The following is a 15,879-nucleotide window of genomic DNA, read 5'->3' as shown; positions in this document are numbered from 1 at the left end:
TTTTACGCGTTTCAGTGAGTACTGTTATTGTTTTCTGTGTTGATTGATCATTCAGTTACATTTACCCCCTCTTCTGAAGTGGAAGTTATGATGTAAGTCATCTTTGAGTCTACATAAACATGACACAAAAGAGAGTACATATGACTAAACTCATTTTTTACACTGGAATTATTCGCCATACGCTCTTCATCGTGCTGGTTGAATTTCATTGATAAATATATTTAAAATGTAGTCATTAGTAGTATCTTATGTACATTACATGATACTGCGTGCCATTCTCCGTCGCCGAGACGCTAGGGAACGTCCACTAGTTGCGATTCTCTGTGGCTCCCTAGGCCAAGAAGACTCTGCAAGGGAGAGTGGCTGCGAGCATGAATACTACGCGTAAATATTATTACAGAAAACATTCTGATTTGCGGAATATATTGAATTTCGTAATTTACAAACGTCTCGATTAATTTACATATTTCTAGATTCTAGTACACTGATGCATTTATGACATTGGTTGCCTATTACAGCATTGCTCATACAAGTTGACAGCTAATGCGTATTTAATTAATGGCAATAGAACAAGAGTTGTCTATGATTTAATATTTTATGTTAAATTGTCAAGTTATATGCACAACTTACAGTAGATCTAGACTGAATTGCGCCCTCATTGAATTCAGGTTTTTTTTTAATTAAGGAAAGAGGAGCGCAGCGCCCTCATGCCATGGACATGCGCCCTCTCACCCTGGAGAGTAGATCCTCTGGCAAACATAACATTCTGACTGACAAGGGATTACATGTGGCCACAGTCTTCCAGTCGTCAACTGTGACCTGTCTGATAGTAATTTTGGCCCCAAGGAAGCCATAGAATGCTTCATTTTAACTTAGAATTATCAAAAACTCCACACCCTTGTAGGGAGTGAATTGCAGTGCTCCCTCTTGCAGTTTTTTTCTAGGAAAACCCCTGAAATTACACATTGTGTTGACTGGTGGCGCTATTTTAATGGAAAATTGGATTGAAGAATATCGGAAATATCAATGAATAGAAAACTTTTCGTTCACTGCAGATCCCACGTTATGCGTAAAATTGAACCTGAAAACAGAACAAACAAAGGTCATAGCGTTGTATTGACCTCAAAACATCGCGTGGGGTTCGACAAACGCACCTTGGGGTGCATTTCCACGCTTATTAATGTGCTATACACATTTAATGATGGTCAATTTTAATGAAGTAAGGGTATCTTAACGCAAAGATTTTGACATTCAAAATCAAACCGACGTTCGGCCCGCGCCCATCACGCATTACGCGAGATCTCACAGTGAACGAAAAATCGCCTATGTGTAGATCATTTTCAAACAGCAAATGCTCCACAATAACTATATATAAACATACAAGAAATTATGGGATGAAAAAAACTGTGCAAAATATATTTTTCCTTCACTTAGTTTGGTGCTATTTTGTATCCATGAAGAATTTGCAATTTGCTTTCCACTGTAATATATTTTCTCACGAAGATATCGGAGTGCCGAATTTTTCCATTATTGATTTCTGCAGGATTTTTTCTTGATATTTCCTATGCAATTCTCCTCCAATTCTACCCCCAGAGTTGTAATGGTTCATCCCTATTAGTTAATACCAATACTTATATGCGATGGGAAAAATAACAAGAAGACATCGACGACCAATGACATACAATTAGAACAATAGACATCACTTGTGCCACTGGTTTAGGCATTACTTCCAGTTCGTCGATACTGGTAGACTTTAACGCGATTGTGGCCTCCATCCACTACGACCAACTTCTTGTCTTTGGTAAAGGCAATGCCTTCCGGATGACTCAGCCCTTCCGCGAGAATACCTCCGGGGGTTCCGTCTTTGTGAACCAGTAATATCTGTCCTGTCCGATAACTCACTGTCAGCATGTTATCCAAGTCATCACAGCAAATTCCAGTTATAAAATGACCCGGAAGATTTGTTGACCATATTTCGCGGCCTCTGATGTCATACTTACGTAGAGGGCGTTTTCCGTGGTTGGACACCAATATATTTTCATTGCTGGAATCGGTGCACATGTAGAAAATACGGTCGAGCTTATCTTTTTCGCCGATGCGACAGATTTCTGTGCCGTAGGGGGTGAACACGCGAATGTGGGACTGTTCATGACAAGAACTCGAGACGACGACGTGACCGATACGGTCGACCGTAATGCCATGAAGGTAGTTCCAGAAATCGTCATCGACTGGGCTTTTAGGGGAGTCGGAACTGTCCGTTTTACGGATGGTCACGTGACACTTGTCGGGAGATGTGATTCTAATACATCGTAATCCATAGTCGACGACTACAAAATCATTGTCTGGGTTTACGGCCACGTCCGTAGGAGTTTTGTACATATGGGCGGGTGATTGAAACTTATAATTTCCGAGCGAATCAAATATTTGAAGACGACTATTGCCTTTGTCCGCTACGACTATGTCGCCCGCATTGGTAACGGCCACGCCTTCTGGGTCGCAAAACTCTCCTGGGCCAGAACCTCGTTTTCCAAATTCAAATAATAGTCGGCAGGAGTACTGAACGGAATTTGATTTCAAAGGACCGTCGACAGTTACCGTGGTACCGCTTTCATCGACCACTTTGCCTAAAGGATCGGTCGCACGAGTGGCATAGCTACCGATAAATTTAACCGCCGTATCGACAACCATGTTGGCTTCTACGCAAGTCTCTGCCAATTCTTTCAATCTTCGCTCCATTTGTGTTTTCCCTGCCAAAATATCGCGATCGATACCCATTTTCAATATAATGTCAGTAAATTCAAAACTGCCGTTCAGTTTGAGCAATTCGAGATCAAGCATATCTTTCAAATCATTGAGTTGGCGTTCTTTTATAGACGAAAGTGCGTTGACCTGACCTTCCAGCGCGATTCGCATATTCGTTATATCGTCAACACGTTTTTCGGCTTCTAGATGAATTTTTTCTATTGTCTTCTCTTTTCCTTGTGCGATTTCATTTTGTGATTTAGCAACGGCTTTCAGAGAATTGTTCACCAGGGATATTTTCATCTTCACTTCCGACAGATTCTTTTTTAGGGCCTCGCGACATTCAGATATGGCATCGCAAAGCCGATGGTAGCGATGGTCGGGTTCCTTGTGATCAAGAACGGTGCAGTCACGACATATTTGCTTCTCGCATGTCTTACAGTAGAATCTCATCACTTCGCCATCGTGGACCTTGCATACCTGTGTTTTATCGTGCTTTAGAAGACATTCGGTACATTTCCCGGAACGGATGTCATCTAAAAGCACGGAGGCGTGGTTCTTGAACACCTTCAGTCGGCCGTGGGCCCCAACGCAATCGTCGCATAGAAAATCATCACAGGCGGGGCAGTATGATTTTGCTTCGTTCCCATCAGAACAGCAAGTGCAGACAATCGCATTGACTGGGTTACGGATTTTCTGAAGCATGCCCATAGTTTCGGTGAGGCTGGCGATGAACTCGTTATCACGTAAACCGTCGACGCCATGTTTACCGTACAATGAAACGTACTGTTTGCACACAGGACAGTTAAGCGAACGTTCGTTGCTGTCGCTTTTCAGCAAGCCATCCAAACAGTTTCGACAGAACGAATGCAAGCACGGAAGCAATTTAGGCGAATTGAAATCACCCTCACATAGTTTGCAACGCAAGAACTGGTCACAAATCTCGGAAAAAATGGTGGACGCAGCCATCATGGGCGTTCAGTCTCAGTGTTGCACGTAATTAATATGCTACCCGCATACTAATATAGGACAGTTGAACTATGTACAGTAAGGAGGCCACTGGGCGGTTATATGTTAAATTGATATATTAATATTATTATAATTAAATACCAATAACTTATCCAAATGTACCCTTAACAAATAGATATAATGTAGTAATGTGTCAGAAAAGTGCCATGTCATTGTAGTGGCGTAACGACTCAATGAGACGTATTTTTTTTCAAAGCTACACTCACACATAGTCTGTTGTTTTGGACTGTGGCGCACACAATCCTGTTCAATCGTCTGTGTTTTGTGTTCATAAGATTTAAATAACAATTAATAGTTTAAAATTGGAGTATCGTGAATTACTGTCTGGTTGATGACTTATCAGTGACACACGAGTGTAGAGAAGCCCAGGGAACGAGAATGGGTGTTATCGTAGTTTGTAGTAAAAAAATAAATAAAATTGGATTTCAAACAATGTGCTCGATTCACGATGGCCTGACTATTCAATGATTGTTTACGTACTAGGTTAAGCATACAGGTGGTTATAATCGGCGTACATATCGGAACTTCAGTTATTTGTATGCTGGGTACTGGCATATTTTCGAGAAACTGGGTTAGAGGTTTCACCGAGTTGGTACATGGTGGTTGAAAGCTAAATACGAAGACAATTCTTGCGTACAAGTCTAGGCAAATCCGTGGGAGGAACAGCTCGAGTAGGCAGATTTTATCCGACATTCTTTCATTCACACATATTTATGTCGTTTAGTATCATCGGCTTTGTTTTATTATTGTTCTAGTGGAATCAATTCTGTAAAATGTGACCGTCATGGAAATTGCCATAAGCAATTTTAAAACATTTATAATTTTAATAATAATTGAGCAATCTGTTTACTGGTAGAGGTGCGGTCCCCTGCATATAATGCATATTCAGTAAGTAATCTGAATCACACACAGAAGCAGAATAAAGACAGTGGAGACATCGTATGGTGGGTAACCCGACGAATGTACATACCACCTAACTGGGCAATCAACAGTTTTTAACGCAATTTTGAAACAATAATATTTACCCCAATATGACAAGAATATTCATCAAAAATGGAGAATTAATAATATCCACACGAAGTATGCGATAATAGTGGAGAGGGCGCAGTTATTTTTCAGGCATATTAGTGAACACAGTCTATTTACGTATTTGCTTTCAATATACCTGTGTAGACATGTGTATGGACGGGCACGGACGGGTCTGTGTCATGGGTCTGTGTATACATTCCAGCAATCAGTAGGGCGCCCCCAGTGGTATCTATTCGGATCAGGACAACGTGCTAAAAAAATCGAAATATTGTCACGAGATGGAAAAATTCTATTTTTCAGTGGCTTACTCCCTTAGCAACCCTATGTATCAGCAAGTTTCACTGCAATTCAAGATTATTTTAAAATTATGGGGCCAGTGTTGTAATAGGACGGATTGGAACTTTTTCGGCACTGGTATGCGTTTTGGTAAGTGATTTAGGGGAGTTTAGTTTTACAAACTCGATGTGACAGCAATGAAATCGTTGCGGCCGATTTTGTTCGGTGTCACTAGCTTATTTTATTTATTTTACGTTGATTTAACAGAGTTCTTACCATGCCGTTTTCGGTGTTATTTACTTGCTTTATGTCAGCAGCGGCTACTATGAATTTACAATAGTTTTATCGTTTAATCAATATTTTCTACATTTATATTTGAACGTATTTCAATGACAATTTCAAACAAACCATTCTCTGGACAAAACGACTGATACATCGTCGCTGTGATTGACGTGTTCTTGTTGTTCTCTGTTACATTAGTCTTTCATTTTGGTTATTTCAGGAAACACATCTATTCAGTAAAATATAAAAAATGAAAAAAGAATATATAATATAACAAGTACAGCAATTGATCAAGTATAATTATTGAATATATTCACCAAAATAACCATGTTCAGCTTGATGTCAAGTTACAGACTGATGATATTAAATTATCATAGATAAATTACGACTTAAATTCACCAGTCAACAGCATAAATACATCATTAGCTGGTGATAGATTGGTCGAACAACTACAATATTTAACATGACTTTCGACGCCGGTGCAGAATTTGTACGTGAATTTGAGAGATACATATGTATCAGAATCTGTTTCAGACGAGTATAAAGAAAAGAGACAGCGCTCTCAAACACATGCACAAACACAAGTCACTCCATATGCAGGATTAAACAATACGAAAAGGTATTTACTGAGCAATGTTTTGACCAGGTTTATTTCGGCCCAATGAGACGTAAGCACTGCCTGTAGGTAAGTAGAATTAACTTAAAGATAGATATTATGAAAATCTTGCTCATTGAAAATTGGTAAACTATGTGCGATGTTTAATTGAATGATATATGTTGTGTTAATTGATGTGTATAGAATGATATGTTCGTCTTGGATAAAGTATTTTGAAACAAACATTTACTTATTTAGAGTCCGCTCATTCGCCTGTCTGTCCAAATAGCATTGTTTTTGCAAAGTTTGTATAAAGAGAAGATCTTCTCGATTTTTATTTTTTGGTCGTTTAAGAATAGTCTAAATTATAAGAATGCGTCGGTTAATATTTAGTCGACATTTTCGCATGCAGAATATTTGCTCAGGCCTATGATCTTACGAACACTACATGCCTGTGTCCGACTTCGTGCACATGAGAATTTATACCAGGATATCGCCATGTGTATATTTCATCATGAACCATTTTATTGAATTGGAATGTGTTAATTCATTTAAATATCTTGGCATAAATTTCCAGTCTAATAGCAAATTAAACTTTGCTATATCAAGGTATATGACAAGGCTCAGAAGACATTCTTCAAAATGTACAAGATACTCGAGAATAACAATGAAATTAGACAGTTAGTTGTTAGATGCATTGGTCTAACAATTTTTATTTTATGGCGCTGACATTTATGATAAACCGATTATTAAACTTTTCATCACAAATTATCAACTACGCTTAACATTATTCAGTGAAAGTATCAAACCGAAAAATCACAAATCAAATTTTGTAAACGAGTATCAGCACGCACAGGATACGTTTGACGTTCCTTGTAAAACTGAACTTGGCCGCCATCCACTTATGGTGGACATTGATTATTATGATACTAAATATTATTAACGGTTATTCTGCATGGAAACTAATAATATCGGGTGCAGATTTTGAACATTGTAAAAACATAACATTTTATCCGGCTTGTGTGACGCCATTTTGATGGACGTAGGCAATACACGTGTTAGCGTGAGTTGATGGCATTGTTTGATATATGCGCTGTCGTCGAATTCTTTCTAAACGGTTTGAGCTAGTGTTGACCCCGGTGAACTCGATATATCGGTCGGCTCAGTACCGAGAAATGCGTAGTTATTTGCAACCTAGAGATATCACAGATCTTACGTAAGCGAAAAGTTGTAAAGTTATATCTCAATAATAAGTCCATAGATCATTTACCGGAGGTGACATCATGTGATATTAATAATCGCAACGGAAGTGTCTGTGATTGGTTTAATGTTGACAATATATGTACGATGAATCATTACATTGTGGTACATTTGGCTAATGCGACACTAGAGGGCGTAGTTTATTTCAGATTCTTCCAAATGTACAACGTTATTTCTCAGACATCTAATAACAACTTTATTAGATGTCTGGGGTTATTTGGTAGGTGTAAATAAAGAGTTGTCGACGGGCTTTGTTGGGAACTTCGGCTCCTAGCTCTGCCCGGAGCAGACATTTAAATGGATCTAACGTGTTGTCCGAGTCGTAGTTACTGACGTGTGCGAGCTTTATCCACGAGGCAGATACACGATAAGACGAAACCGTTTTGGTTCCCGAGTACCTGCGTAACAACAAACATAGACTGGCTACAGTCAGGTAGATTTAATTTTTCCTCCCTCAAGTGAATTAAACAAAATATTTCCATATATAAAAATATTTCCATTAATATATTTTATTAAAAACTCCACTTGCGGCGACCCCCCCCCCCCCCGTGATTTTTTGGTGAGTGGAGATTTCGTTGTGAGTGGAGAGAATAGTTATTTTTAATTGAAAATTACACCACTGTTTTAAAAAAATCGTCCCGACTGCCAGACTACGACACACATTTTCCTTTCTGTATTTACTGGTAAGCTGGTAAGTACACTGCTGTTTGTTAGAGTTATAGAGTGAGTATGGTAAAAGTAGATTTGGTGTGTGACGTAGAATATAACAGCAGAGTAATAACCTGTATTTAATGATACATTGTTTCACTGTGGAGATACACGTGTTGTGCATGTAACAATGACTGATACCATCATGTCCATATCAAGAAAATAAATGTCAACATTTATAAACAAAGCACTTACTTCATTTGCATTAAATATCAAATCAATACACATTTAAGAATAATTTAGTTATACTACATTTTACATTGCTATTTTATAGCTTCAGGAATTGCGCATATGTAAAAAGCGGTTTCTTTTTTTTTTGTAGTATTGATGATTTTATTTTTAAATGTTTAGCGCAGTTTGTTTTTAATATAATTTTAGAATTGTATGGTTTGTTTGGATTGTATTCTTATTTGTTCGGCTGCGGCAACCTGTATTGTCCCAAACCTGCCAAATAAAATATCTTATCTTGTCCTTCTAGCGCCCGCAGCAAACGTGACAATAAGTAATACCAACACAAGTTTGCACAGCGCCCTCTAGTGACGAAAAGATTTGTTGCCATCAAACTGACAGACGTATATGTGCAATCTACGGACAAGTACCAAGCAAAGATCGAAGTATTATAGCGCTATTGATGACGCCCGTCCCGACGGCTGGGGTATGAGACGTGGAGGGGTGTTTGGACCTAAATTCCATACCCCATTTTAAACCAGTATGATTAGAATTTAGTACAGGATTAGATGACTTAAAGGGCGGTGGTCGTCGCGCCGAATTGATTTTTCCACAATACAATGCGTCTTCCTAACGAAATCAAATTTTGACCGCCGGTGATTCTATCAATACTTTCCAGTCACATAAAAATATATAATTAAAGCTTGATAACGTATCACTTTGTACCTGTTGGCCTGCGCAAGTCAAAGTCACCTTCTTTGTTTATACAATACCCATATCTAGCGCATGCGTGGCACGACGACCGCTCTTTAATTAAAAAATATGGCATCACCATACACATTTCAGAAAAAAATCGATCAATAAAATACAATGTTTTGACTGTTTCAGGGCATTATACCATCGTGTCAAATGACAAGAATATATATCTCAATATTTTAATCCGTGACATGCTGTGAAAAAAAAAATGATATATTGTCTTATGATGTACTTGTTGATGTCTAGATGTACTGAAAATTGACAATTGGGAAATATGTTTTCATTGTTGTCTATGGAAACCGCTGCTAAAACGGCATGTTATCCATATTATTTTACTGTTATTCTCGAAAAAACAGATGACAGTGAAGAAAAATAACTATTATGCCGGGATTTAATTCACTATACACAGGGAGAATATATTTATTGACAGGGATGTGCCCCTTCAATCTGGTGTTGTGGTCTGCGTAGCAAGCAGAATTTGACGGGAATATCATATTACTTTCTCCTCAACACCGTTCGAAAGCCATTATAAACACCAACCATATATGGTGCGATCAAAGTGATACGATTCTTGATAGCCAAGCTGGCTTCAGAAAGAGTCACGTCTGTTTTGTGTAAAGCATTAGACTATGTGACTAGGGTTAAACTGTTTGCAAAGCTCATAAAATCTAGGATTACGCGCAAGTTTGATTAGAAGTATATATGGTGTGCGTTATTCAGTTAAAATTGAACATGGTTTTACAAGTATGTTTACATCATTGATTGGTGAACAGGGTGATAATTTAAGTTCATAACTATTTGTATTATTTGTGAATGGTTTAGAGATTGTATTGAAGCGAGCATCACTGAAGAGCAATTTGTCCTGTTTAATATACCCAGATGACACAATCACTGTATCCTGCACAACCCCTGGCATTATTATAAGTTATAAATCACCACTATCGGAATATGAGGTTTTTATGACATCATATATTTAAATTAGCAGACGATAAAGTAAACCTCTATTTGCAAGTGAATTTATTTAAAAAAATAAACAACCCCCAAATTTGTTACATTGTGGTGACATGCAATGAGGATAAAGAATTCAGCACATCGATAAAGACGTATTCGGCTTCACCTCACATATTACATTTATCTTAGCATAGACCCTTCTTCATATGCAATATTCATTATTGTTTAAATTGATTGACCACCGTCCCGCTTTAACATAAATTGCTACAAATGTCACGTCAAGATAAAAGTCACATTATGTTGCCACGGATTTTGCAGTTAGAGATCTAACTTTACGAAACTTATCGCACTTAGTTTGTAACTCTCACTGAACAATGAGAACTAGTACCAAGTACAACTGCTTACAGTAGATTACTATCTTATAATGTTTAACCACAGTGGTCTTGAATATTAACCTTGACCAGATCTAATTACCATACAATGACTTCTCACAAAGGTCAAATGTTAACTAAAGTATAAATAACAAAGCTATTTTCCAATAATGAACTCCAGATGGCACTGATTATATTAAGATGAAAAAACATACTGGCACATATACTGGTAGTTGTACAAAGTTAACCCAATAATATATGCAAATTAGAAAATGCTGCTCAGTGAACAATAATTACAACTACTATATATGCAAACTCATACAATTAAATTATCTTATGCAACTTATGATGTTTAAGAAAATAAGTAAGTAATCTAAAAAAATGTGCTTGTACTGATGACAATACATAATATAAAAAACAAGTGTAAAGGTTTTAAATAGTGCAGCTATAAGGTAAACTGTCAAGCACATGTTGACAAATGGTCAAATATTAACTAGAGTAAAAACAAAGGCATTTTCTATAATGAACTTAAGATGGCACTGGTTCCAATATGATGAAAATGTATACATAGTCACACAACAATGGAAAATTCCAAAGGATTTCAAAACAACTATTACATGTATTTTCTGATTAAATCCTGTTACGGATTAGGGGGATTGAATTTCAAAACATTAAAAATACTTTTCTTTAACTAAAAAACAATTTCACAACCATTACGTTTTAACAAAAAAATTAATAAAATAATTACTCCACATCTCATTAATTATGCATGTAAATTGCACTAATATTTAACTTAGTTATCCTTACACCTTTATAACATATATAAATTTGAAACTGATCGGGTAAAAATTACTTGAGTTATCGAGCCCACAATGGAAAGCCAATCATGAGCCGTCTCTCATTAATTATGCAAGCAACAATATCGAACTTGGCCATCATTGCATGTTTGTTTAACATAACAAGTCAAAACTCACGCCGACAACGAAGACAAAATCTTCCCCTTACTATACCTTACCCCTTGTTTACACTACACTACGGGCACAATACACAAATACACACATTAAACCTGACATTTTGTTATACTATCTATTGCTTCTAGAATTGTTATGAAGATTCATTTGGATTTGCCGCACCCAGTTCAGAATTACGTTGGGCCATTTAATTCAGAAAATGTAACTTGAATCAAGTGTATGGTCTCTTTAGCGCAGGGGTGCGGTTCATTCGATTAGAGATCATAGTCTGCGACCTCTAGACGATCAATCAAAAGCACGAGCAAATTAAAATTTTAACAAATAAATAGGGAAGCTGAAACAATTGTCTACATTCAAATACGCAGAAAATATAATTTTTAGGAAAGATTCCCCGCATTTTGATTTTTCTAAAATTTAAATAACTTGAATCTTTTCCACTCACGACCCAGTTATATCAGTCCCGGCGAAGATCATCGGATATGCGCGATAAGGGACTTACTTGCCCAGACATCGGACTCAGATATGGTGAAATTGTAAAAACAAAGAATTTTAAAATTCATTAATAGTACCTCAGATTTTTAAAAATTGTGGAAACTATATAAGGGATATGATATATGAAAATGAAAAATATTTAATAACAGAAAGTAAAACCAAAATAAATGATAAAACAAAATTTGAGCCTATACTTACATCGGATTTTAATCAGTTTGAAACGCACCCAATTAATAAATCATATTTAAATATATTTCATATTGACAAGAACACTACTGTGGTTGTATTATACCTGAATTATTAACACATACATTTACATTGGTTTGCAGAGACCACGTCACATTTGTAAAGATAATACATTTCTATGATACATATATTCATTGTTACATGTTTCAACAACTGATAAAAAATATTAATTAGATGTGTTCGGATGTACTAGGTTAATTATTCAAGATTATTAATTTTTGTGCACATAATTTTACTATTGTGCAAATATTTTAATATAGTGATTGTTATAATCAGCCACTACAACCTTACCAAATGGTTTATCATTTGTGACACAGATACCACGGGGACCACTCAACCCATCACCAGGACTATTAATACGACATACAAATTGACCATGGCAGTCATACTTCTGAATCCTATTATTACCGGTATCACTCACATACACATATCCATCTGTATCAGTAGCTACACATAAAGGACAATGTAGTTGACCATCAGAATTTCCATGACTTCCAAACTTGAATAGAAATTCTCCTTCACCAGTCAGTACTTGTATGCGGTGGTTGTTTTGATCTGCCACAATGACATTACCTTTACTATCAGTAGTAATTCCATGAGGACATTCAAACTGACAGTCCCCATCACCCTGTGATCCGAATGACTTTATATATCTCCCATCTTGGTTGTAGATTCTTATACAATGGGAATTATAGTCAACAACATATACCCTTCCATTCACAGGGCTAATGCTAATACCAATAGGATATGTCAGTTCCTCACTGCCAAAACATCTAATTAGTTCAAAATTGTTATTACATACAACTACATGTTTGTTACTAACATCTGTTATGAAATAATCACCATCCTGTGACTCTGCAGCAAAGCATGGACAGAATGATTTATTAAAACCAGTGAATTGAATCATTCGTTTATGTTTTCCATCAAAAGTCAGTAATTGAAGTCTATTATTTCCCCTGTCACAAACTAATACATTCCCCTCACTGGTTATCAGGACACTCTCAGGATAGTAAAACCGACTCACTCCTGATCCTTTCCTACCATATTTACCCATCAACCCCTTCTTAGGAATTACATTAATCTTAACAGGTGAACCCTGCACTGATTTGTTATTCACTAAAACTGTCAATTCATGCACCCCTTTTACCTTAGCCCGATATGTCAGACTACAAGTCCCGTCTTTATTGTCAGTCACTTCCACTTCTTCTGTCGTGTTGGGTGGAGTCAACATTTCAGATTGGATTTTCTGTTTTAATGTTACACAGTCCACCACATTGCCACCAGTTGTTGCCATGGTTATGGATACATCATCACCAATCCTATGATATGTGGATACATCTTTCATCTCCAAAATGTATTTGTTGTGAAGTATCTCACCCAGAGTTTTGGTCTCACAGAAGTCATCATAGCTTTGAAACTCCATGTAGTCGTGTTCAGCCGGATGCTGTTTGGTTTTTAGTTTCAGCAGTTCATCTATCTGTGACGTCATTCCCTTCTTAGCAGACATCAGCTGTGCAGCATTCCCATAATTCATTAGGTGTGTGGCAAAGTCATGTGCATGTTTCATATCATTTTCTGCAATTTCAAGTTCTTTCATTTGCGTATGCAAATTTTGTTTTCTCTCACTGAAAATCTTGTTCATTTCATGCAACAATTCTTCACCGTTTTTACGAATTTTAGCCGTGATTTCTGCCACCACCCTCTCAATGTGAACATTTAGTTTATGTTCTTGTTCACTAAATCGATTTTCTAGCAGTTCTGTCATCCGCTGAACGTTTTCTTTGCTGTCCCTCGCTTCTTTTTCTTTCTCTGCTAGCATGTCTGTCACCTTGGTCAAATCCGCGGCATACTGGGAGGCGGTGTCTTTCAAATATCGGTAATCATGTTCGGTTATTTTATGATTTAGTGCGGTACACTCCAGGCAAATTGGAACATCGCAGGTATCACAATAGAATTTCAGCTGGTTACCAGGGTGACTACCGCAGTAAACATGTGGTTGGACCGTAGCAATGTCAACGGACTTTGCAGCCTCAAACGTTTGTCGTGACATCAGGTTGTGGGACTTCGTAGACGGAAGTCGTTTATGGGTCGATATACAAATGTCACATAGTCCTATTGCACAATCAATACAATGGGTGGTCATCGGATCTCGCTGACACCCTTCACATTTGTGTACTTCGTTTGTCTTTTTGTCTCGTTTTCCAAGTAAGACGACCAACTCGTTTAGAAATACGTTCGACTGCACACTGCTGGCTCCTTCTGGGAGGTCATGAACTCGTCTACACACTGGGCAGGGTATATTCTTACCTCCCGATTTCTGTACCAGTTTGTGGATACACTGCTCACAGAAACTGTGCAGACACGGTAGAATCTTAGCATTACGGTATCTCTCAGAACACACCGTACAAACAAGAAAGTTGTCATCGATTTCTTCTAGTATTTTTGATTCAGCCGTAGCCATGACGCGACGTAGTCTTTATTGGCTCTAGCGTGTCATGGGATGATCACGTGACATAAATACCCGGAAAAAGTCGATCATTTTTATACAAAGAAGGACATGGACAGAACACGTGAGTTGGCGAACGTGTTCCGGGTTAGAATTAGATGTGCCGTAGGTCATGCCAAATATTTCTGCTCAATACTTTGTTCATCCTCGTTCAGAAAATATTATTTTGAAATGGTTACAGAGGGAGGAAATCTATGAATGGCAATACGATTGAAATCTTCTTCCATTCAAAATTACAATATATACTGAGTTGAGAGAATTTCAATGGAAGTTAAACTATGATTTATTGTTAACAAATCTGAAATGAACAACATCTTACTACAAAAATGTAAATCAACTATATGTACTAGTTCTAACTGTAAAGATGAAAATAAAACATTGTTACTTTTTATGGTTTAATATCCTCTGATAGAAATATATTTTAACAATTAAGTTCTTAAAGGGATGGGGAAAAGTTAGGGTAGAGAAATCCCTCGGCACAGAATCAATCATACTTGATACCCAATATTTTAAACACTTCTAAATTTCTACAAATTTCATAAAATTATCCGTTCACTGCGAGATCTCGCGTAGCTCCTGAAACGTGTGGACTGAACGCCTGCTACAAAAAATCGTTGATATGCCCTTCAAACCCATTCTCCAGCAAAATTGACCATCATCAAATGTGTCTAACATTATTAAGCGTGAAAATGACCAACAACATAGTTTCGCGTTTGTCAAATCTCACGCGAATTTCTGACTTTGCTACGATGCTATAGTCTTTGTTTCTCCTGTTTTTACAGTCAATTTCGCGTATAACGTGGGATACCACAGTAAACGGAAAATGGTCTCTTCTGTCTTGTATTTATGCTGTAACACTATAAATAATGCTGTGTTCATGTTACCGTGGAACTATAACTTCATGATTCCACGTAATAAATCAGTGAACAATGCCATGTGATTTATGACCAACTTTCTCAAAACTCGTAAGTTGGCTGGACATTTGTGTGGATAAACATTGATTTTCCCATAACCCAATGCGATTTCCCCACAATCCAATGTGCTCTTCTAATGGAAATCACGAGTATTACAAGTTTTTATCTGAGCGTAACGTGCACTAATTTTGACTAAATTTATATTTATACCCACACAGGTTATACCTGTATTCCTTTGTCCGGTCGGAAACATTCAGGAAGTACTAGTTTCAATATGATTTATAGTCCGCCCTCTACAGGTGAGTGTCTAGACTATTTCTATAAAGTTAATATTACAAGTTGTAAAATTTTTAAACATGTAATTTGTTATAAATTTATATGCCTTAGTGATAAATAAGCTATAACATTCTACAGCCAGTTTCGACCAATCAGCTAATGACATTAGCCGTGATTGAGCAAAGAAACTCAAAGATCTTCTTTCGCCAATGAAAACTTCCTTGGTTGAATTGAATGCATGTATTTCCCGTAGTAAATGAAACAATGCATGTCATTCACTAACAACAATCAACAATACAAAATAAAA

At 37.1% G+C, this 15,879-nt stretch overlaps 2 protein-coding genes across 2 annotated transcripts; both read right to left on the bottom strand.

The window, feature by feature from the left end:
* Positions 1-1,716: 1,716 nt before the first annotated feature.
* Positions 1,717-3,711, bottom strand: LOC100367973 (E3 ubiquitin-protein ligase TRIM71-like). The gene has a single exon (XM_002733582.1). The coding sequence runs from the start codon at positions 3,709-3,711 to the stop codon at positions 1,717-1,719; it is 1,995 nt and encodes a 664-aa protein (XP_002733628.1).
* Positions 3,712-12,111: 8,400 nt separating this feature from the next.
* LOC100367817 (tripartite motif-containing protein 2-like) lies at positions 12,112-14,337 on the bottom strand. The gene has a single exon (XM_085508445.1). It carries the CDS (start codon positions 14,335-14,337, stop codon positions 12,112-12,114), a length of 2,226 nt encoding a protein of 741 aa, XP_085364571.1.
* Between the last annotated feature and the right edge of the window lie 1,542 nt (positions 14,338-15,879).

The sequence above is a fragment of the Saccoglossus kowalevskii genome, chromosome 15 (genome assembly GCF_978046115.1).
Source record: "Saccoglossus kowalevskii chromosome 15, keSacKowa6.1, whole genome shotgun sequence".
In the NCBI taxonomy this organism is placed as follows: Eukaryota; Metazoa; Hemichordata; class Enteropneusta; family Harrimaniidae; genus Saccoglossus; species Saccoglossus kowalevskii.
Note: the sequence above shows the minus strand (reverse complement) of the source record. Positions and strands in the feature narration are given on the sequence as shown.

Bases quoted from the DNA above. Each gene is read 5' to 3' on its own strand.
- LOC100367973 (XM_002733582.1), bottom strand. From the start codon at position 3,711: ATGGCTGCGTCCACCATTTTTTCCGAGATTTGTGACCAGTTCTTGCGT.
- LOC100367817 (XM_085508445.1), bottom strand. From the start codon at position 14,337: ATGGCTACGGCTGAATCAAAAATACTAGAAGAAATCGATGACAACTTT.